Genomic DNA, 24,115 nt, shown 5'->3' with positions numbered 1-24,115 from the left:
CGGACCTCCAAATCGGAACATCACGGTGGCCTTTCGCTTCAGCTCCTTGTTTTCTGCCCTTAGCACGCTTATCTCTGCTCGCGCATCCTTATACATGCGTTGGAGCAGAGCCAGCTGGGAGTTTAACTGCTGCACCTCATTTGCCCTACTCTGCAGCCGGTTCGACAAGTTTGTAACCGCAGTCATGGTTTCCACACATGACTTTAATGTATACTGATTGACTTCCACATCCGACTGCACTGCCATTCTTTGCTCCACAGACCGCATCGGAAAGTTCAGAGGAGTAAACTCCGGGGCACTCGGTTGAGGTTCCAGTGCCACCGCTCCAGTTCTCTCTCTTGTTGACTCGTTGAGGTCGGGAAAGAGGGTGAGCAGACTCCGGGAAGACGAGGCCATTTTCTAGGCAACAGAGTGTTACAGAATATCTCTCGTTACAGAATATTACAGACTATCTCTCTCAGCACAAGGAACTCTCTTTCTCAGCAACACGAAGGATTTTTCAGAGGTTTCTCTCAGTTTTTCTCTGCCTCAGCCTCTGCCTTCGTCTTGGTTATATAGCCAAGGCAGCCACGCGTATCGCGCGCCTCTTACCACCAGCCGACAAACGGGCGCGTCAACCAAGGCACTCACGTGCCTCGCCATGATGTCCGGCACATCTTTTTATGACTTGGGCTCGCCTTTTGATGGCACGTCTTTTTATGGATTGGGCACGCCTTTTGATGGCACGCCTTTTGAAAGATTGGGCACACCTTTTGAGGGTGCGACTTTTCAAGGGTCCGACAAGACTCTGTAAACTGTCCCGACATTGATTCCGGTTAGCTCCTTTATGGGTCCGACAAGACTCTATAAACTGTCCCGACATAGATTCCGGTTAGTTTCTACAAGGGTCCGACAAGACTCTATAAACTGTCCCGACATTGATTCCGGTTAGCTCCTTTTAAGGGTCCGACAAGACTCTGTAAACTGTCCCGACATTGATTCCGGTTAGCTTCTACAAGGGTCCAGCAAGACTCCGTAAACTGTCCCAACAACTGTCACAGCATTGTCTGCTACAACGGTCCGACATGACCCCATAAACTGTCTTCTACAACGGTCCGACATGACCCCATAAACTGTCTTCTACATCGGTCTGACACCCCCATACAGTGTCCTCTACAACGTTATGACACCCCCATACAGTGTCCTCTACAAAGTTATGACACCCCCATACAGTGTCCTCTACAACGTTATGACACCACCTTTCAGTGTCTTCACCAACGGTCTGACACGACCATACAGTGTCTCCTATCCTTTTTTATTTTTATGTATTTTCTTGTTTTGTTCCTCTCTCCAAACTCAAGTTGGTTAGTTTCTATCCTCCTTGAGTTTGCGGGGGGCTGTTAGAATTTACCTACACCTACCACCACCTACTACCACACCTACTACACCTACCACCAATTCACCCTTACCTACTACACTCCACCTACCACCTCCACTACCATCTTCACCTACTCCCAAAATCCTCTCCTATATAATAAGCACCTCAATATTTGTAATATATAACAATCTTGTAATCATCAATTAATCAATCAATAATACATAAATTCTTACATACACTTTTACTAATATTTATATATCAAAGGAAAAAAGGACCTGAGAAATAAGTTACATTATTCTTTGAATTAGTTTATCTTTTTCTGTTATATTGTCTGGAGGGGGTCAGTGAGTTGGTTAAGTAGGTAGAATTTTTAAGAGAGAGAATCAAGTAGAAGCAAGAAGTGACAGTCTGTAAAGAACCTCAGACACTTCCATCAATGCTCAAACATCTAGGAGATGGTTATGTTGGTTGGTGATGATGACAATTCGTACAAGGGATCCTCTTGATATAGCGTTATAGATAAATTATGACCTGTGTTTGTTTTTTCCATCAGTATATGCATTCCTCTTTTTTGATGTATGAACCAACGTAACTCTATGCAATTTATAGATTGCTTTGAAACGGGAAAAGATGGGTGAGACAGCTCCTTTTTGGAGATTTTCTGCTACTTTTTATCCAGATCTTGAAACAGCAGCTCCTGCTGGTGCTCTTTTAAGGAATCCTAGCAGGCCACTTAACGGCAACTCCAGCACCTCCTCGAGGGTAATTACTTTTCCTCTTCAACTAGTAGGCTTACATATTATTTTCCTCCTCTTCATGCATGTCTAGTACAGTGTTTTCTCTAGTAGACGAATTGCCATGTAGGATCACTCGCAGATTCTGGACATGCTTATCAATTAACCGATCCCTGACACATTCCGTGATTGTTTTCTATTTGGATAAGAGAAATAGGGTTTGAGCTTTGAACTGCAGACAAATATTTGCTAATTTAAGTAAAGAAATTGAAAGCAGAAAATTGAGTTGGTGAAGAAGTAAACAAACTAAAACACACAGGCTTTTGATTTGAATCTTGAATTAATTGAACTAAATTGGAGATTGATTCAAATAATCCAAAGAATTATCCTTAGTGATCATGGTATTGTGAATAATGCATAGAGTTGTTAAATTTTGGTTTTACATGATAAAAGGAGAGGATGCTTGCTGACTAAAATAATATATATATATATATCGTTTTGATACTAATCCTTCTGTTGCATTTCCCCAGATCTGCAAAATTATGGTACAGTTTTGCTTCTCTGTTTCTGGATAATATGTTTGGGCTCTTCTTTAGTTACAGGCACATTGCGTAGGCAAAGCAGTGGGGAAGAAGTTGGATCAAGGTATGGCGTGTATGTAGAAAAAGATGCAAATGTGGTCATTACCTGTTTGGTTGTTTAATATTCCTTCTATTTTGTCTTCTGCTTTCATTTGCAGGGGAACAGAATGTTCTTCCAATCCTTCAAAGCTTCATCGAAATGCTTCTGCCGCAGCTAATATGAATAACCTTAATATGAATAACCTTGTTTCACAATCCTCTTCCGCAAATCCAGGTTCTTTTGGAGTATTTTATTTTCAAAGAGTATATGATTTATAGTAGTCCTATTTCATGCCCATATAAACCAGTGGGATCCATGGCTGTTATGGTAAGGAATTTATAGAATTTTTCAGTTCTCTGCAATGTGGAAGTAAACTGCAGTCCTCGAATTTTTCGGTTCTCTGTTTATTAATTTCATACCAATTTTCATTTTCACTATAATTTAATTTGCAGGTGATGTTCAGCACTGATGGTTATTTTAGTTGTTTCTGTACCCATTTTCATTTTAGTTGTTTCTGTACCCATTTCGGTTCTCTGTTTATTAATTTCATACCCATTTTAGTTGTTTCTGTACTATGATCAAAGTTTAATCATTTTACACACTAGACTTGATGATGCAAACTCATGAACTTTAATCTCTGCAGTGATTTGGGTTGCTGATAAGAGTATCGGATCTGGGTTAGAGTTGGAAGAGTGGTTGATTTGTTATCTTAGTTGGAAAATTCGTCGAAAAGATGAAGAGATGGAATTGTAGGCATTGTTTGCAGTAGGTTGCGAGCTGCCAAACTCATCTGGATGCTTGAAAATGAAAGCATCAAAACCAGAGATAGAACAAAACTAGTATGAAAAGCAGCCATTTATATTGTTAATTCAAAACTAGTTGTTGAATTGTTGCAATGGCATGTAGTCTGATTTTAATTTTTTTTTTTCTAGACATTTTCTTTCCCTTTTTTCTCCTTAATTGTTTACCAAGAATTTCCCTTTTTAAGTAAAATTGTAATTTTCAAACGATATATGTATACATATATCTTCTGCAAGCTCACATAGGTGATAGCCCAAACAAAGTTCTCTTCTCTTTTTTATTTCATGAAAATATATACCAACCAATTTCTTCAATTCCATTGGAACAAACTAGCAAGCTATTGTCGGAGTGCATTTTCAGTAGTGTTAAACCATCTTGTTAATTTTGATCCCAATCAATTAAATAAACAAAATTAAGCCTCAAGTCCATTTCATTGGATCAGAAGATGGAAAGGTAAAGCCTCGCTCGGTGGCTCACTTTCTCAGATCAACCTCCTTAGGAAGACGGACAGTTGAGACCTCGCTTAGGTTTCACTTTTGCTGATTTAGACAACTAGAATTAGTGGGAATATGTTTGATGTTGTGACTAGGATTTTAAATATCAGCTGTATTAGGATTTTTAACTTCTGATACTGATCTGATATATAAGTTTGATATTATTTGATATTTAATTGTACAGCCAAAACTAATATCTCAATACTATTATTTAAAACTATAATTGTAATGCCAGATAACAAGACAATTTTTGCACATTTATCATTTATGGCTGTACATGTATTCAATTTTTATTTCACTTTGGCCTTCTTGATAGTAAAGCCAACCAAGTCATTTAAAATGATCTCAACTACAGGGAATGGTACTTCTGACAATGTCAGTGTCAATTAAATTTTGGAAACCAACATGCACAAATGGGGTATGCAAGGCCTCATCATCCCAAACAGTACTCAGCTCTTTACATCATAGCAGTTGGTGCTGGTGGAACAAAACCCAACATCTCCACCTTTGGTGCAGACCAGTTTGATGACATCAACCCCCATGAGAAGAAGCTCAAGGTCTCTTTCTTCAATTGGTGGACGTTCAGCTCCTTCATTGGTGGACTCGTAGCCACCCTTGGGCTTGTCTACATTCAAGAGAACTTGGGTTGGGGTTTAGGGTATGGTGTCCCTACAGTAGGACTCATTGTGTCCTTATTGATATTCTACATTGGTGTTCCTACTTATAGGCACAAGGTTAGGAAGACAGAGCCCAGGTGAAGACATGGTTAGAGTCATTGTCAATGCATTTGCCATCAGGAGGGTCAAGGTCCCCAGCCAACCATCTGAGCTTCATGAGTTTGGGCTGCAACATTACATCAATTGCAGGAAGAGGAAGGTCCACCACACCCCTAATTTTAGGTTAGTTCTTCTTCTTCTTCTACTATTTCTGGCTAGTACTCTTTTTTTCTTTCATTGTTAATCTAATTGGGATGGATTTGCTTTCTTATGATATTTTGTCTCTGTATGTGTCTGAAAGATGTGCTTTATATATGAATTCTAGGATGGATATCTTGTTTAAGAGATTTGGGTGTTTTCTTTTTTTAGTTCTTTCAGCAGTTTCTTTTAGTGCACTCTCTTATTATTTATGTTTCTTTCTGAATTCTTGCCGTTCCTCTAATAGCTATTTTGGCTCAGATTTCTTGCTGTAGAAGCATTAAGTTTTCATTTGATCTAATTCCAGGGATAATTGTGACTTCTTGCGGTTGTAAATAGCTTAATATTATCATTAATGTACCTTTGTTTGGTTGTTTTTCTGTTGATACAGTTTCTGATTAGACGTTTATTCACTTGAGCAGGAATGGTGATGATGATTCAGTAGCTAAAATGAAGGCCGCTAAAGATGCCCTGCAAGAAAATGAGAAGGTAATATTTTTTTGGGTCTACTACCTGCTATAAGTTGTAGCATTATTTGATTATTTGAATAATTGTTTCGTCCATAAGATAGGACATCTGCAGGGGCAAAGATTAGCCTTAAATTTTTTTTATTTTTTATTTCATTTCTCTGAGTTTTCAACTTTATCATATTGCATGTATTTGTTCGGATAGATTTGATGTTTTCTGCATGCATTCTGTTGGCTTATAAGTTGACTGTGATTTCCAGCAAAAACCTTCATTCGAGCTCTCTGGGAAGCTCGCTTCGGAAACTAACAGAGTCAGAGTGCTCTTTCCTACTATAGTTGCAGTTGTTGTTTGTCGGGTGAGAGAGATTGCAAGTTTTGTGTCCTGATGAAGAAAACACTGAGGTACTTGGCAGGTGTTGCAGGCCCAAGTGGATATGGATCAAACTCAACAGCTGAGCAAGTTACTCAACAAGATTGTTCTTTCTTACTCCCTTCTTCTCAAGCTCAACTCACTGCATTAGTCACTGGTTAGTCTTCTCATCTCCAACCACACACAAATACACAACACATACACAAACTTCTTTATGATGAAGAACAGTGCCCATTTCCCCCCCTTCTGAATCTGGTCTTCATTTAAACATACACATTCTGATCTGTCCATGAGAGAGACTTCATTATATATTTAGAAATGCATCAAGTTTGATATTGTTGCAGAATTTTTATGTTCTTTTTTTTTTCTTCCTATATTTTTATTTGTTTATTTCTTCTTCTTCTTCTTCTTCTTCTTCTTTTTGTAGTTTTGTGAGTTCACAAAATTGAAGTAGGGTTTCAGAGAAAGAATAATATATATATATATATGTAATTAATATTCCTTTGTGAAGATTTATGCGAAGATTTGATGACTTTTCTTAGAATTCTCTCCCGGTTTTGATTTTATCATCCATATAAATCATTGTTTCTCATTTTCCATCTATTTCATTCTGATAGAAATCTTTCTATTTTGATAGAAAATCTTTTGAAAAAGGAATTTTCTTGAAGTAAAATTAACGGTGTGTTGTCATGATCTGTATTGGAGAGATGAGAAGCACTGTAAGACTTGCCATACTACATTTGAGCTTGATTTTGACCTGGAGGAAAGATATACCATTCACGTTGCCACATGTAGGGAGAATGGAGAGACTCATATGTTTCCTAATCATAAAGTTCTATCATCACAGTTGCAAGCAATCAAAGCTGCGATTCATGCAATTGAGGTGGGTTTGTCATTTGGTTAAAGCTTTATGTTCAACTGCTGTGCTATATAATCCTCCTGCCTCCCCTCCCCAGAACCCCAACATGACATGTAGGCTATGTTACCTGTCCTACAGTTCTATGCATGGCATATTTCATGTTTCTCATAGTGTTTGAAAATATTGAAGAATTCTGTAATTTGATTATCACTCAAGAAATCAGCCTGACTAGAGAACCGCATAACTTATTTTTGCATATCTCGGATTGGGTTGGATGTATACACTTGCAACATTAACCTGTAGTTGAGTTACTTAAATCTAGTGGCTGCATTGCTTCCTACTGGCTGATTTTAGGTGTGGGGGCACTAACCATGAAAGTTTGGTGCCATTGGGATGTGAGTATACTTGTCATATTACAATACATGTATTATTTTATCTAACTGTAATTTTAGGTGAAAATATTTCTATTGAATAAACTTTTCTGAGTTAAATGCTGATTAAAGCAATAGAGAATTGCCTAAAGAGAGGCATAGCCTTTTCAAAATTATATATTAGATGTAGTTTTATTTGTTGATCCTGCCAATGTGGGGTGTTGGAGCCTGGGGTACACTATGTGCTGACTGCTCTTTCTGCAGTATTTGCACAAAAAAGTTCTGACATGATCCTCCATTCTCATAATTGGCAGCCGCAAGGGGCGAAGCAAAGGTAAGAAAATGAGGAAGCTGTGTTAATTTTCTTATAGGAAACCCAAGGATGATTTGATGATTTTATTTTTTAATGTTTTTTCTGAAGGATCATCCATGAGTACATGTGAGTGATCAGATAATCAGAGGTAAATAGTTCGAGCATGTTTGGAGCATGTTTGGTTACCATTCTCGGTATTGATCAGTGAGTATGTGCTCTTAGTGTCATTGAATTCCCATTTTAGTTGTTTCTGTACTATGATCAAAGTTTAATCATTTTACACACTAGACTTGATGATGCAAACTCATGAACTTTAATCTCTGCAGTGATCTATGCTGGCAAATCTATTCTGTTTTAATTTTTCATTTTCATGCTCCTTAATTGCTCTTGTACAAAACTAATATAACCATGTGGTTTCATGTCTTGCAGAATTCTGAGGAATAACAATATTTCTGGATCTATCCCATCCAATATTGGAGATTATCAAAGATTGTTACAACTGTAAGTTATTGCTATTAATTTCAGGTCAGCTCCCATATGCTTCAACCTGAAATTTGCTTAGGAGTCATAATTTAAGCCTAAATAGAATAAATTTGACAATTTTTGCAACTGAAGAACCCTAGGGATTATAGATGATACACGAAAGTACAACTGAATTCTTTTCTAGAATTCAAGCTTGATGTCGTTCTTTCTGCATCATAGTAATTACTAAATGTGCATCACATATCACTTCATTTTACATATCCACCACTAATGACATGGCTTGTAAAATCGAGCACTGACATGCACTAGTATGTCAAAATCTGACTCTAGTAGATAGTTGAGCAGTAATAGAAAAATCTAGTGAAATGTTAGTGCTGGTTAGCAAACTGTTAGCTAGCATTTCAATTCAAAACAATAAAGTTCAACTACACCTCCATCTGCTTGTACTTGCTAGTATATGTACAGACATGATAAAGCATTGATGCTACATCCTCCATACCCTAGAGTAGATAGCATTAGTAGTGGTTGATGCCTTTGCAAGTTGTTACACCATTCAGTTTGTTTTGGTTTTCTTCTCAATTTCAATGCTGTTTGCAGGGTGTTTACTGGTTTTTAAAAAAATTGCACCTTGGATGATAGCCCATATGTACGCTTAGGCTGGGCTGTTGAGCTTTTAGTTATCTATCTTTGCTAATATGTTTATCATCTTGTGTGTTAAAGCTATTTTGTGTTTCTTTGTGTTGTCTTTAGGAACAACAAAAAGGAAGGAATTGCATGGGACAACCTGTGTCCATGCACTCTCTGGAACATGGGGATTAAAACCCGATGGCACTGTTTTTCAAGCTTATAGAATACATTTTACTTGTAATATATACCTGGTGTGCATTACTCTAGTTTTGTTCTTTTGATTGACTCAAAGCTAGATGATAATGTGGGAAGTTGTTTAATGGGATATTTGGGAAATTGTTTGTTCGATTGAAATCATCAAGAGGAGGAAGAAAATTTCTACTGCAAGGGGAATCGTTATGGAAACCATCAAACATGTAATGTTTATTTAGTCAATATATTGAAGTAGCATAAATTGTTTGTTCACCGGGCTCTCTGCATTCCTTTGTGTTGACTGGGATTTGGGAATGTATCCTGCTCAAAATTGTCTTTGTTGTACATGAACCTATTATGATTAATTGAATACGAATCCCTATTCTGCAGTGTAATGATGTGTAATATGCTTGACTATTCCATTGCATCTGCATGTGCAAGCAAATGACTTAACCTATTTTTTCTTTTTATTTTTTGATTGTGTTTGTTGTTTGATTTTGGTTCAAACACAATCATGTAATGTTTATTTAGTCAATATATTGAAGTAGCTGTAAAATTTTATTCATATTATTGTTATTTTTCAGCTTTATTAAAGGTATGTTTTTTAGTTAAATATAACAGATTCAGAACAATTTTTTTTTTAAAAAAAGAGCTATAACGGCGTTTTTTCAAAACGCCACTACAGTGCCAACGGACATTTTTTTTAAAATAAAAAAATCTATCACGGCGTTTTAAAAACGTCGCTAAATATTGGATGACGTCATTTTATCATTATTTATCGCATTTAGCGGCGTTTTTAAAAATGCCGTCTATACTAATTTTACGACGTTTTTAAAGCGTCATAAACTTATAGCGACGGCCGCGTCCTCGACGTTTGGTGATAAGCGTCACTAAAGGAATTAGCGGCGTTTTTCATACATATAGCGGCGTTTTAAAAACGCCGCTAAAAGTCATTTTTCCAGCAGTGAAAGATGGTTAAAAGTTAATTTTTTAATTTTTTTTAAATGTGTAAAAAATATAAGAGATGATGTGACTTAAAATGGGTTAAAAGTTAGAAGATGACTTTTAACCATCTTCCCAAAATATCTCTTAAACTCATAAAAATTACTTTTAATAATATATTTAAATGTCAAATTTTAATTTATTAAACATTTTAAAGTTTAATTCTAATACTACATTATTAAGAGTCATTTAAACGCGATAAATTAAAAAAATATAACATAATTTATGTAAAATAGCAAAAAAATCAAACTACTTTTATTTATATATATATATATATATATATATATTATAAAAAAATTAAAAAAAACAAGTAAAAATAACCACATCCCGAACACTCTTTACTTGCTCCCACACCACACAGTTGAAAAATGTGCAACTTCAATCTAAAAACCAATATAAAATGCACCAAGGATCTTCTAGAGTGAAATTTTTCTAAAGTTTCCTAGAGTGCTATATTGTGTGATTGAGATTTACTGGCAAGTCATATCAGAAAAATTGATGTCACTTACCAGTAAATCTCAACCACACAATGTTGCACTCTAGGAAACTTTAGGAAAAAATCGCTCTATAAAATGACTTACCCACCATTGCTAATCACGTATACCATATTCCCTTCTTTCTCTCTTCCCACCTTCTCCGCTCCTCTCTCTCTCTCTCAATTTGTTTTTTTTCTTTTTCTATTAACAATGGAATTTGGAGCTTCCTTCTGGTACAAATCTCTACCCACCCCTTTTTGTATCTTGTTCTTCTCTTTCACAGTCTCTTTCACTCTCTTCTCTCTCTTGCTCTTCATACTAAGACTAATCAAGCCATGGTGTAACTGCGAAATCTGCAGAAGCTACGTCACCCAGAGCTGGTCATCAGAGTTCGACAACTTCTGCGACTGGTACACTCATCTTCTCCGAAAATCCCCAACCGGTACAATTCACGTTCATGTTCTCAGCAACACCATCACTGCAAACCCTGAAAACGTCGAACACATTCTCAAAACTCGATTCGAGAATTACCCAAAAGGAAAATCCTTCTCTGCAATCTTGGGTGATCTTCTGGGTAAAGGTATCTTCAACGTCGATGGCGATTCGTGGAAGTTTCAGAGAAAAATGGCGAGTCTCGAGCTAGGAAGTGTCTCGATACGGTCCTACGCTTTCGAGATAGTCAGCTTGGAGATTCAAACCAGGCTCATTCCTCTCTTATCAGCGCATGCAGCCCAAAAAGGCAACATTTTGGATTTACAAGACGGGTTTCGAAGATTCTCGTTTGATAATATATGTCGATTTTCATTCGGGTTAGATTAGACCCCGGTTGTCTTGAATTAATGTTATCGATCTCTGATTTCGACAAAGCATTTGATTTGGCGTCGAAATTGTCTGCAGAGCGAGCCATGGCGGCTTCGCCGTTGATATGGAAGCTAAAAAGGGCATTAAATTTGGGTACTGAGAAGAAGCTGAAACAAGCCATGAAAATTGTTGACCTCCTCGCGGAGGAGATGATCAAGAACAGGAGAAAGATGGGTTTTTCGACACAGAAAGATCTTCTTTCGAGGTTTATGGGGACTATAGATGATGATCAGTACCTCAGAGACATTGCCATTAGCTTCCTCGTGGCTGGCCGCGACACGGTGGCTTCGGGGTTGACTAGCTTCTTCTGGCTGCTGGCTCAGCACCCAGAGGTTGAGAAGGCGATTCGCGATGAGTCGGACCGGGTCATGGGTCCGGTTGGGCAGTCGGGTGAGTTTTTGATCCCGGAAAGTACCTTTCATCGGTTTTTCCAGGTGTAGATTTCATTTTTACAATTATTTTGGCTAAATTTGATCCAAAAATGCACTTTAACTGGTTAAAAAAAAAATTATACATCTTTTTCATGACAAATTTAAAAAAATTAAACAAGTTACAGTTATTGAATTAATTTAATTTTTTTTTTGGATGAAATACGGCAAATGTTTGACAAATAAACGTTTCAGATCATTAAAACGGAGCTCGTGGTGGCCTCATAGGCACAAACAATGCCATCTAGTCCAAATTTTAGATTAAAAGGGGTCTTCCTCCAAAAAAATAAAAAATAATGACAGCAAAATTTTGAAAATATCATAATAAATGCACAGGACAAAATAATTTTTCAAAAAAAATTATTTTTTGAGAGAAAATTTTGATTCAAAAAATATAATAAAGGTAAATTATCAAAATGTCATAATAGTTGGACTTAATTCCCATAAAGTCTAATTGAAAATAAATTCCAAGAAAATCCTCGCTAAATTTTTTTTTTGGTTACGATTTTTTGCATATATTGTTAAAAATTGATAATTAGTAACTTTTGTTGGTCACGATTTTTATAAATTGTCTCTAGAACTTACGATTAGTGTTTTTTATGTGACAAATTTTTTAAACTGTCGTCGAAAATTAAAAATTAATAATTTTTTTGTGACATTTTTTTAAATAGTTGTTAAAATTTATAATTAATGATATTTTTTTGACAATTTTTAAGTTGTCGCTAAAAATTAACAATTAATAACGTTTTTAATAGTGTTTAATAAGAAACACCATTAATTATCATAAGATCTATTGGATAATAAATTTATCTATTAAGATCTATATGTAAGTCTTCATATAATAATTTATTACTAAATATTTAATTTTATTGCTAAAAATATAATAATGATACTTAAATATTTGTACCTAAAAAATAATTTTATTTTTAAAATTTTGTCTCTGAGTTTTAATTTATTATAGCAAAAAGTTATTTTTTATAATATAACATAAAGTAATTTTTTCTTTTCTAATATAGATAACAAAACATTATATTTTTCTTACTTTTTTTTCTTATTTATTCATATAAAAGGAAAAAAAAACATTTTCGAAGTAATGTAGTCAATTTTTTTCCTTCCCTCTCATATGTTCCCAAAAGCATGTAACAAATGGTCTTATTCATGCTTCAATTCAATAATCTATTTTGGCTTTGTGTTTGAACTAGCTTCTTTCGGATGTATACTTTTTTTCGCCCTATGTTTAATTTTTTAATTTTTGTTACGCCAACAGGTCCAGCTCAAGAACTTTCAAGCTTTGATCAAATGAGAGAGATGTATTACTTACAAGCTGCAATTTATGAGAGTATGAGACCCTATCCACCAGTTCAATTTGATTCAAAGTTTTGTGAAGAAGATGATACTCTCCCAGATGGTACTTTTGTGAGAAAAGGCACCAGGGTTACCTACCATCCCTATGCAATGGGCCGGATGGAGCGGGTTTGGGGCCTAGACCACCTTAAATTCAAGCCCGAGAGGTGGTTGCAAAGCAGTGTTTTCACTCCAGTCAGTCCTTTCAAGTACCCGGTTTTTCAGGCCGGACTTAGGGTTTGTTTGGGCAAGGGAATGGCACTTGTGGCGATGAAAAGTGTCGCTATTTCATTAATCTGGCCGTTCGATATCCAAGTGGTGACCCCAAGTCAGGCACTGACGTTCGTGCCAGGCCTGACCGCCACTGTGAGAGGCGGTCTTCCAGTGGTGATTAGTGAGAGGAGAGACTAATCTGGGAGAGACCACCATTGTGTTCTTGACCTAGTGGTGTTATATGCGTGCGTTTAAAGTTGAAGAGTCTCCTAATGCATGCACAAATCCACGGTTTGGTTAGAAGAATGAAAATGAATAGTAGTAACATTTATGATCTGGTGGCTCTAATGGGTATGTGTTGCTAGACGTTGTATGAGTTTTTCCTTGTGTAATTTTAGATAACTATGCACATGTAAATCTGATTAGGCATGAAATAAAGGAGTGTCCTCTTTAGTCTAAATTTTTTGAGTTAAAAGGCATTGTTTGTGTCGGTGAGATTCGTTGCGAATTTTATTTCAATGATTTAAATTATTTATTTTATTAAATATTTTATGTATTTTATTTAAATAAGAAATTAAACAAATTATAATTATTTAATCAAGTTAATTTCTTATTTAAATAAAATACATAAAATATTTAATAAAATAAATAATTTAAATCATTGAAATAAAATTCGCAACGAATCTCACCGACACAAACGATGCCTTTTAACTCAAAATTTAGACTAAAGAGGACACTCCTTTATTTCATGCCTAATCAGATTTACATGTGCATAGTTATCTAAAATTACACAAGGAAAAACTCATACAACCTCTAGCAACACATACCCATTAGAGCCACCAGATCATAAATGTTACTACTATTCATTTTCATTCTTCTAACCAAACTGTGGATTTGTGCATGCATTAGGAGACTCTTCAACTTTAAACACACGTATATAACACCACTAGGTCAAGAACACAATGGTGGTCTCTCCCAGATTAGTCTCTCCTTTCACTAATCACCACTGGAAGACCGCCTCTCACAGTGGCGGTCAGACCTGGCACGAACGTCAGTGCCTAGCTTGGGGTCACCACTTGGATATCGAACGGCCAGATTAATGAAATAGCGACACTTTTCATCGCCACAAGTGCCATGCCCTTGCCCAAACAAACCCTAAGTCTGGCCTGAAAAACCGGGTACTTGAAAGGACTGACTGGAGTGAAAACACTGCTTTGCAACCACCTCTCGGGCTTGAATTTAAGGTGGTCTGGGCCCCAAACCCGCTCCATCCGACCCATTGCATAGGGATGGTAGGTAACCCTAGTGCCTTTTCTCACAAAAATACCATCCGGGAGAGTATCATCTTCTTCACAAAACTTTGAATCAAATTGAACTGGTGGATAGAGTCTCATACTCTCATAAATTGCAGCTTGTAAGTAATACATCTCTCTCATTTGATCAAAGCTTGAAAGTTCTTGAGCTGGACTTGTTGGCGTAACAAAAATTAAAAAATTAAATATAGGGCGAAAAAAAGTATACATCCGAAAGAAGCTAGTTCAAACACAAAGCCAAAATAGATTATTGAATTGAAGCATGAATAAGACCATTTGTTACATGCTTTTGGGACCATATGAGAGGGAAGGAAAAAAATTGATTACATTACTTCGAAAATGTTTTTTTTTTTTCCTTTTATATGAATAAATAAGAAAAAAAAGTAAGAAAAATATAATGTTTTGTTATCTATATTAGAAAAAAAAAATTACTTTATGTTATATTATAAAAAATAACTTTTTGCTATAATAAATTAAAACTCAGAGACAAAATTTTAAAAATAAAATTATTTTTTAGGTACAAATATTTAAGTATCATTATTATATTTTTAGCAATAAAATTAAATATTTAGTAATAAATTATTATATGAAGACTTACATATAGATCTTAATAGATAAATTTATTGTCCAATAGATCTTATGATAATTAACGGTGTTTCTTATTAAACACTATTAAAAACGTTATTAATTGTTAATTTTTAGCGACAACTTAAAAATTGTCAAAAAAAATATCATTAATTATAAATTTTAACAACTATTTAAAAAAATGTCACAAAAAAATTTTTAATTTTTAATTTTCGACGACAGCTTAAAAAATTTGTCACATAAAAAACAGTAATCGTAAGTTCTAGAGACAATCTATAAAAATCGTGACCAACAAAAGTTACTAATTATCAATTTTTAACAATATATGCAAAAAATCGTAACCAAAAAAAAAAATTTAGCGAGGATTTTCTTGGAATTTATTTTCAATTAGACTTTATGATAATTAAGTCCAACTATTATGACATTTTAATAATTTACCCTTATTATATTTTTTGGATCAAAATTTTCTCTCAAAAAATAAATTTTTTTGAAAAATTATTGTCCTGTGCATTTATTATGATATTTTCAAAATTTTGCTGTCAATTTATTTATTTATTTATTAATTTTTTTTTTTGTGGAGGAAGACCTCTTAGTCTAAAATTTGGACTAAATGGCATTCTTTGTGCCTATGAGGCCACCACGAGCTCCGTTTTGGTGATCCGAAACGTTTATTTGTCAAATATTTTCTGTATTTCATCCAAAAAAAATTAAGTCAATTTAATAACAGTTTTTCAGTTTGTCATTAAAAAAATGAATAAATTTTTTTTTAACCAGTTAAAAGTGCATTTTTGGATCAAATTTAGCCAAAATAATTGTAAAAATGAAATCTACACCTGGAAAAACCGATGAAAGGTACTTTCCGGGATAAAAAACTCACCCGACTGCCCAACCGGGCCCATGACCCGGTCCGACTCATCGCGAATCGCCTTCTCAACCTCTGGGTGCTGAGCCAGCAGCCAGAAGAAGCTAGTCAACCCCGAAGCCACCGTGTCGCGGCCAGCCAAGAGGAAGCTAATGACAATGTCTCTGAGGTACTGATCATCATCTATAGTCCCCATAAACCTCGAAAGAAGATCTTTCTGTGTCGAAAAACTCATCTTTCTCCTGTTCTTGATCATCTCCTCAGCGAGGAGGTCAACAATTTTAATAGCTTGTTTCAGCTTCTTCTCAGTACCCAAATTCAATGCCCTTTTTAGCTTCCATATCAACGGCGAAGCCGCCATGGCTCGCTCTGCAGACAATTTCGACGCCAAATCAAATGCTTTGTTGAAATCAGAGATCGATAACATTAATTCAAGACAACCGGGGTCTAACCGGAATGAAAATCGACATATATTATCAAACGAGAATCTTCGAAACACGTCTTGTAAATCCAAAATGTTGCCTTTTTGGGCTGCATGCGATGATAAGAGAGAAATGAGCCTGGTTTGAATCTTCGAGCTGACTATCTCGAAAGCGTAGGACCGTATCGAGACACTTCCTAGCTCGAGACTAGCCATTTTTCTCTGAAACTTCCACGAATCGCCATCGACGTTGAAGATACCTTTACCCAGAAGATCACCCAAGATTGCAGAGAAGGACTTTCCTTTTGGGTAATTCTCGAATCGAGTTTTGAGAATTTGTTCGACGTTTTCAGGGTTTGCAGTGATGGTGTTGCTGAGAACATGAATGTGAATTGTACCGGTTGGGGATTTTCGGAGAAGATGAGTGTACCAGTCGCAGAGGTTGTCGAACTCTGATGACCAGCTCTGGGTGACGTAGCTTCTGCAGATTTCGCAGTTACACCATGGCTTGATTAGTCTTAGTATGAAAAGCAAGACAGAGAAGAGAGTGAAAGAGACTGTGAAAGAGAAGAACAAGATACAAAAAGGGGTGGGTAGAGATTTGTACCAGAAGGAAGCTCCAAATTCCATTGTTAATAGAAAAAGATAAAAAACACATTGAGAGAGAGGAGCGGAGAAGGTGGGAAGAGAGAAAGAAGGGGATATGGTATACGTGATTAGCAATGGTGGGTAAGTCATTTTATATTGGTTTTTAGATTGAAGTTGGACATTTTTCAACTGTGTGGTGTGGGAGCAAGTAAAGAGTGTTCGGGATGTGGTTATTTTTACTGGTTTTTTTTTAATTTTTTTATAAATATATATATATATATAAAAGTAGTTTGATTTTTTTTGCTATTTTACATAAATTATGTTATATTTTTTTAATTTATCGCGTTTAAATGACTCTTAATAATGTAGTATTAGAATTAAACTTTAAAATGTTTAATAAATTAAAATTTGACATTTAAATATATCATTAAAAGTAATTTTTATGAGTTTAAGAGATATTTTGGGAAGATGGTTAAAAGTCATCTTCTAACTTTTAACCCATTTTAAGTCACATATCTCTTATATTTTTTACACATTTAAAAAAAAATTAAAAAATTAACTTTTAACCATCTTTCTAAAACAAATATTTTTCTTATCCAAAAAGTTCCACTCCAAGGTTTGGAACCCAAACGGTCACTGGGTGGTTTGGTAGTAACTAAGGTTTCGTTTGATAATATTTTAGTTTTAGTCAAAATGTAAACAAAAGAATAATTTTTTACACTGTGTAAAAAAAGATGTTTCATATATTACGTCACAAAGTACTTAAAATTAAAATATTTTCGAGGGATCATTATAAACGAGAGCGGCCCCCATATATTAACCCATTTAATTCATTTTCTTTTTTAAATGAAGAAGTAAAAAAATGGCCAAAAAAAAATATATCATTTGGAAGTCAGAATTTTATAAAATACGAACTATATCAAAATTGTTGTTTCTCTATTTACAATAAAGATGACAACATTAGATTAGGGATACACAATAATAATATATACGATTTATATACTGACGAATAACTCTACTCCTACTCTAATAACAGGATCTTGAACAGCGACCCATCCGCCCAATATCCCTTTATCACATTACTCTCTCGATTTTTCTACATATATTTTCATAAAAAGCTAAAAAATTACTAAAATAACTTATTCTCAAACGAGGCCTAAATATACGGTGTGCAGTTATATTTTAGACTCCTAGTGGAAAAATATTATAAATGTTAATAATTAAAATTATAAATTTTTATTTTTTTTATAATAATTTTTCGTTGCCCCACTAATAGGGTATTCCCCCTATATTTTTTTAATTTAATAATGTGAAAGTTTATTAAAATATTTAAGGTAATTATCTTTCTTATATTCTTTTTAATTATCAGTCAATTATCTCTATTACACATTATTTGATTTGAAAAGTAGATTTATGAAGTGAATTTATATACTATTTTTTCTATATGGTAATATTATTATTATTTTATTTTTTCTATATGGTAATATTATTCACTGTGTTTGGTTGTAGTTTTTTGAATATGATTTTTTGAAAATTTTATATAACTTGTTTGGTTATTTTGAAAAATGAGTTATATTTTCAAAAAAAAATAAATGAGATAGGTTAGCTTTAGTAGAATAGGTACATATTGGTAGGCTTTGAAAATCTAGGTATATTTTTCTGATAGGTAGGTTTTTCTGAAAATCGAGGTACATATAGGTAGGCTTTGAATAGGTACATTTTTTCTGAAAATATAGGTACATATAGGTACATTTAGGTATATATGTTTGGATATAGGTACATTTTTCTAATAGGTAGGTTTTTCTGAAAATCGGGGTACAGATAGGTAGGCTTTGAATAGGTACATTTTTCTGAAAATATAGGTACATATAGGTACAAAAAACTTTCCAAGATTTTCTATTTTTGGATCATAAATATTTTTTTTCAATTTTAAAAATATTTGTTTGAGTTTTATTTTTTTCAAATTTAAAAATAAATAAATTCTAAAAATGAAATTAAATAGTGTTAGAGTATGGACCTGTTTCACATGGAATAGAATTACACAGTGAGTATAAAATTTATTTTTTGTTTGTTTCAAATTTGAAGACTTTTTTGAATCGGTGTAAATATTTATTAGTCCATAAATCAATAGCTTTTACCAAAAAAATTTTGTCATGTTTGGTTGGTGAGTAAGTGGAGGAAATAGTTCATTAATATTTTTTAGCCTCAAATTTTTATTTTATTTTATTTTATTTTTGTTGAGTTTCCTTTGGCTAATCATAGACTGTGTAATTTTGAGTTTCCTTTGGCTAATTATTAGTTTATGGTATCCTCTTTCTGTAATTTTGGGTTAGTTCAAAATAGAATTTTATCATTTTTTATTATTATTGGATTAAATGGAATTAGTTTTTAGACCTATGTTCTTTTGTCTAATCTTTTGTGATTACATAGATTTGCTACCAAGTGATTTGGAAAAAATATTTGACTGTCATATATGGTTAATTTTGTGTAAGGTTATTAAAAAAAATATTAAAAAGATTTTTTTATGGTTGTTGATTAACATTGCAAATTTTTTGTTTCTTGGTGTCTAATTAAATTCAAATTTCCAAATTCTATCATTTTTATTGTTATTTTTTTATATTTTATATTTTACATTTTCCTCCTCTTTTAAATTTTTTTTTTCTTCTTTTTATTCACTTAAGCATGAGATTTTTGATCAGATATACATTTTGTTTCAATGATTTAGATTGCTCCATCCAAAATTCAATGGTTGAGATGCTTTTCATTTCCGTCCAAAATGCGCTCCAGTTATCTACATTTGATATAGAAAGACTTAAAGAATCTATAATTCTTCGAGGGCAATGAGTTTGCCACTTTACTGTTTAAATTTGTTTGTTTGTCTTCTATTTGTTTTTATTTATATTTTCTTTTATTTTTGTTTATGAATTAAGATGTTTTATATGAGTGCATAGAAGTGGCACACAAAGTTGATTTCTGATTTCCCACAATACACACTACACACTGCCTAAGAAAGGCCTTCATAACCATTATTGGACCATTTTTTCTTTTTTGTCAACTTTTTTTAGTTGAATTTATTTTATTTTTTTTTATCAGAACTTTGTTTAGTTGAATTTGAACAAGCCAAAATTGCACTATATGTTTCTTAGAGAGCACATAACGTTATTTAAAGTGCAACTTTGTTTTTTGCACTGTTGGACATTGTCAACTTGGTTACCAATCACTGAGATTATATTCCTTTCTAATTTGAGCCGAAGTTCAAATGAGACTAACCTCTTCAATTAGAACAAGAAAGATTGATAACTTGGGTAAGAATAATAGTGATGCTATAAGAAAGGAACAATTTTCTCCGAAATTATTTTGTGAATAAATTTTCCATGTACTACATAAAAGATTGGACAGGAGAAGATTAATCCCAATATTATTTCCTCTGTACCTTTAGGCACGGGCATACATTTTTGAATCCTAATGGGACTTTTGTATACCTATCAAAATATGCACCATCAGATTGATTCAATCCAATGGTTGAAAATGTCTTATTCTCATTTGTCCTACTTGGACATTTCAATGGTTTAGATTTTTTGGGTGAATACCAATGCTTCAGATCAGTTTTACATTTAGCTTTTTGATTCTTACCCTCAGGATTGAATCAATTCACACAGACATCTTCTCTCTCTCCCTCTCTCTGATTTTGATTTCAAAATTTGAAACTCCATTTTCTCCCACACCTCTTTTTCCCACCACACATCTTCCTCTTTCCGCCAAGCTTTGTCTCTTTAGAAGTTTAATCTCCGGTGGTGATTTCTGGAATATAGCTCTGACGGAATATAGCACCACTAAGAGGGGGTGATTTCTACCATCTGCCTCAATCTCTACCTCCTCTTTCTCTACACAGCTCCAAGGTAGAAAGCTATACTATCTGTTCTTTTTTTTGGAAGAAGGTGTGAGAATCTAGGGTTTTTATTTGGGTTTTGGATTTTGATATGATAATAAATCTTTGCCTCCTCTCCCTCTCCCTCTCCCTCTCCTTCTCACACTTCCCCTTTTTTATTTGGGTTTGTTTTTCTTTTTCTTTTTAATTTTTTTTTTTGTTATCAGCATAGAAACCATTCTTTTTATCAGATGTAGTTATACAAAAATATTTTTGTCTTGTTTGGTTGCTAAGAAAGTGGTAGCAAAAGTAAAGAAAATGAAATTTTGGTTATTGTCATTTTTGGGTTTGACTGAAAGGTCTATTATGAATGTATTTTTATCAAAATTATTATTTTTTTTATTGGGTTTTGTACTCAAGAACAAGTGCTGATGTTCTGAATTGTTTATTTTTCTTAATTGACTTGGATTATTTGTTCAGGCACCATTAATCTATCTCTTTATATTTTTTTTGCTCCATCTTTAAGCACCATTATGTGATTTGCTTCAAATGGTGCAACAACTTCAATGGCGACAATGGAGAAGATTAGGGTTGTGGGTTGCTGGCTCTGTTTCAGTGTCTTGGTTTTGGTAGAGATGTTATCCCATACAGGTATTTTAATTAGTTAGTCATGCCGAATATGTTGAAACCATAGGAAAAAGTTGCTAGAAACCATGGGAAATTTGAATTAAAATTTAATTAGTTAGTCATGCCGGATATGTTTCTTGGTGTCTAATTAAATTCAAATTTTTTTTTTCTCACACAATTTTTCTTTATTACATCTATTTCATTACTCATATAATTTTGATAAAAGTTAAATTTTTTGGTCTGTTACTTATTGGGTCTTCGGTGATTATTGGGTTTATAAAAAATTTCTCCCTCCCCCCATTTGGTAGTTATGTTTTAAACAAAGCTCTCTTTCCATTTGCATAAAAAATGGAAGCAAAATGGGACTAATGAGCAGTAAACCATGATAAAAAAAATAGTATTGCTCAAACTTTTTGCTTTCATTTGCTTTTTTCACTAGATTATTTTTCTCAATCTTTCTTTTCTTATGGAGCTTAGTAAAGGTGTTGTAGTAGTCTTTGTAGCTTTTCTGTGAGTGGTTTTTGTAACGCCCTCAAAAAAATAACATTAAACCCATCAATATAGACATACATTGATATATATAAAAGCTCCACATTCTTTTATTCAACAAAGTTTCATTACAAAAAGTATTACATGTTAACAACAAAAGCAAATGCCCTAAAGGCTTACAGCTTTCCAAGCTAACACTTGGTTACAACAAAAGAATACTAACTCATTTACACATTAAGCCCTTGGCTTGAATATACATGTAATACATCAAAGGGAAAGGACAACAAAAGTATGCCCGCCTCTAGCCTCCCAAGCTACGTCCTTGGAGGTGGCATGCTACCTGTACCTGAAAATGATGTTCCCATATAGGGTGAGCCACAGCCCAGCAGAGATATACTAAACCAACTATGAGCAATGACTAAAAGATTAGCAATTGATAGATGACCAACACCGATACATCCGCATATATCACGTCACAATTTCATAACATACGAGTCTATGTCACTTTCCATTTTCCATCTTTATTTAATAGATAAGCATACTAGCTATATCAACACATTAACAGATAAACATCTTACGCATCAACAGATAAGCATATAAGCTGTATCCACACTTCACTAGACAAGCATATGAGCTGTATCTACACTTCACTAGACAAGCATATGAGCTGTATCTACACTTCACTAGACAAGCATATGAGCTGTATCTACACTTCTCAAAGATAAGCCTATGAGCTGTATCTTCACTTCTCTAGACAAGCATATGAGCTGTGTCTACGGAGTTCATCCCCCATCTCCTAAAATCCTACCCGGTTTAGAGGTACATCCCCTATCTTCCCCTAAACCGCGGAGTACATCCCCCATCTCCTCCTCTATACACAATGCATATAAACACAAAGGTTCTATACACAATCAATCAATACATAAAATTAATGTGTTCAATCCACCGTCATACTCTATGACACATTCAATCGATTAGTTTTAGTTTGCCTAATCATCATGCATTGTCTACAACAATCACGACTATCCTCCACCGATAGCCCAAAGCAGTTATTTCTAAACAGAAAATAAATGCACAAATGGATATTAAATCAACATTCCAACTAGGTGAGCGATAAATAATCCAACTACACCCTTTTTATCCCATGATTTCCCAAATCAATTCCTCATTTCTCATAATTAATTATGCAAATTAATTAACCAATGTAATTAGGGTATTTTCCATAATTTACATTACAACCCTTAGGTTTCATTTTCATTAATGTCTTAACATTAATTTCACATTTTCCATGCCAAACATGCATCTAGGTTTGATATAGTTAAAACCCCAACTCTTGTAAATTTACACAAAAGCCCCCAAACTTTCACAAATTACTAAACCAACCCCAACATCTCAAAATACTAAAATTTAAAGACAAAGCTCATAAAGAGGAGTAGGATATCCCTACCTCAAAGTTTGAGCTCCAATGGAGATGAAGACCAAAACCAAAATGCTTCAAATTCTGAAATTTTCAGATTAAAATGTAGCCCTCGACGATCAACACAACTTTCGTAAAGACCAAAAGTGAGCAAACAACTCCTACTAGATCAAATCTAAGAGAGAAGGGCCGGTTTTAGAGTGAGAAGCTCTGAAAATGGCTTTTTGGAAAAGTAAGAGAGAGAAAAGATCTTGAAAAAGTGATCCAAAAGTCGGATCTCGGATTTATATAAAAGTCGCCCCGCTCGAGCGTCAAACTCCCCGCTCGAGCGTCACTCACAAACTCCCGCTCGAGCGTCAACAATCCCGCTCGAGCAGCGGATACACACTCCCAGAACTTTTACAGACAGGTCTCCCGCTCGAGCTTCTAATTCCTTGCTCGAGCGGCACTCACACAATCCCGCTCGAGTGGCCAATCCCACGCTCGAGCGTCGAACACAGCACAGGAAATACTGGATGGGTGAAACTCTCGCTCGAGCGCCAAAACCCCCGCTCGAGCGGACAGGTCAAAATCTGGGCAACTAGTTTTGGTTTCTAATCTCAACCAACCTGTAACAAACCTGCCCAACACATCCTATAACTCAAATACAAAGTAAGAAAGGATGTACACCAGGTAATAATCAACTACTATCCTCCACGGACACAAGTCCGGATCACTGTACAACAAGGGTAAACCCGGGATCGCTATAACCTCCCCCCCTTAAAGAATTTCGTCCCCGAAATTAAACACAAGTTCAAAAATAGGTTTTCCCCATGTCCAACAATATTACGACATGATATTTAAACATTTCGGCCCATTACCGGTCAATTCCATCCCTTTTCAAGAGGTATTTCACAATGTATATTATAAGTGCATTATTATCATGCAATTTCCTTCCATTTCTAACCATTTTCAACATGCATGGTTCACAGTTCATATCATTATCAATATACATGATACAACTCCAATTCTACAATAT

At 34.5% G+C, this 24,115-nt stretch overlaps 4 protein-coding genes, 1 long non-coding RNA gene and 1 pseudogene across 7 annotated transcripts in view; 5 read left to right on the top strand and 1 right to left on the bottom strand.

Annotated features, from left to right (window-relative positions):
- The window catches only part of LOC145789232 (uncharacterized), an 8,696-nt gene extending 5,155 nt beyond the window's left edge, over positions 1-3,541 (top strand). Inside the window, exons 4-6 of the mRNA XM_082870522.1 lie at positions 1,967-2,119; positions 2,688-2,736; positions 2,831-3,541. Of these exons, the coding sequence (XP_082726648.1) occupies positions 1,967-2,119; positions 2,688-2,736; positions 2,831-2,895 (267 nt within the window). The 3' untranslated portion in view covers positions 2,896-3,541. The remainder of the gene's footprint in view (positions 1-1,966; positions 2,120-2,687; positions 2,737-2,830) is intronic.
- Positions 1-24,115, top strand: part of LOC114283083 (methylesterase 10-like) — a 297,358-nt gene that overhangs the window by 110,673 nt on the left and 162,570 nt on the right. The gene's annotated exons all lie outside the window — the stretch shown is intronic.
- On the top strand, positions 3,738-7,482 carry LOC145791004 (uncharacterized). 2 transcript variants are annotated; one of them, XM_082870521.1, is made up of 5 exons: positions 3,738-4,906; positions 5,802-5,915; positions 6,466-6,641; positions 7,253-7,322; positions 7,410-7,482. In XM_082870521.1, exons 1-4 carry the CDS (start codon positions 4,789-4,791, stop codon positions 7,277-7,279), a joined length of 435 nt encoding a protein of 144 aa, XP_082726647.1. In that variant the 5' UTR covers positions 3,738-4,788; the 3' UTR covers positions 7,280-7,322; positions 7,410-7,482. The 2 variants fall into 2 exon arrangements, with proteins under 2 accessions (XP_082726647.1, XP_082726646.1); XM_082870520.1 differs by having other exon boundaries at positions 5,725-5,915.
- Positions 7,645-8,998, top strand: LOC145791005 (uncharacterized). The gene is made up of 2 exons (XR_014330542.1): positions 7,645-7,802; positions 8,535-8,998. It is a non-coding gene; the product is annotated as an uncharacterized LOC145791005 (long non-coding RNA).
- On the top strand, positions 10,229-13,125 carry LOC114283075 (cytochrome P450 94C1-like; annotated as a pseudogene).
- On the bottom strand, positions 13,986-16,738 carry LOC114283076 (cytochrome P450 94C1-like). The gene is made up of 2 exons (XM_082868050.1): positions 15,708-16,738; positions 13,986-14,394 (listed from the first exon to the last, which is right to left on the bottom strand). The coding sequence occupies exons 1-2, from the start codon at positions 16,736-16,738 to the stop codon at positions 13,986-13,988; spliced, it is 1,440 nt and encodes a 479-aa protein (XP_082724176.1).

Source organism: Camellia sinensis, chromosome 5 (assembly GCF_055761805.1).
Source record: "Camellia sinensis isolate YWXY chromosome 5, ASM5576180v1, whole genome shotgun sequence".
Taxonomy (NCBI): Eukaryota; Viridiplantae; Streptophyta; class Magnoliopsida; order Ericales; family Theaceae; genus Camellia; species Camellia sinensis.
Note: the sequence above shows the minus strand (reverse complement) of the source record. Positions and strands in the feature narration are given on the sequence as shown.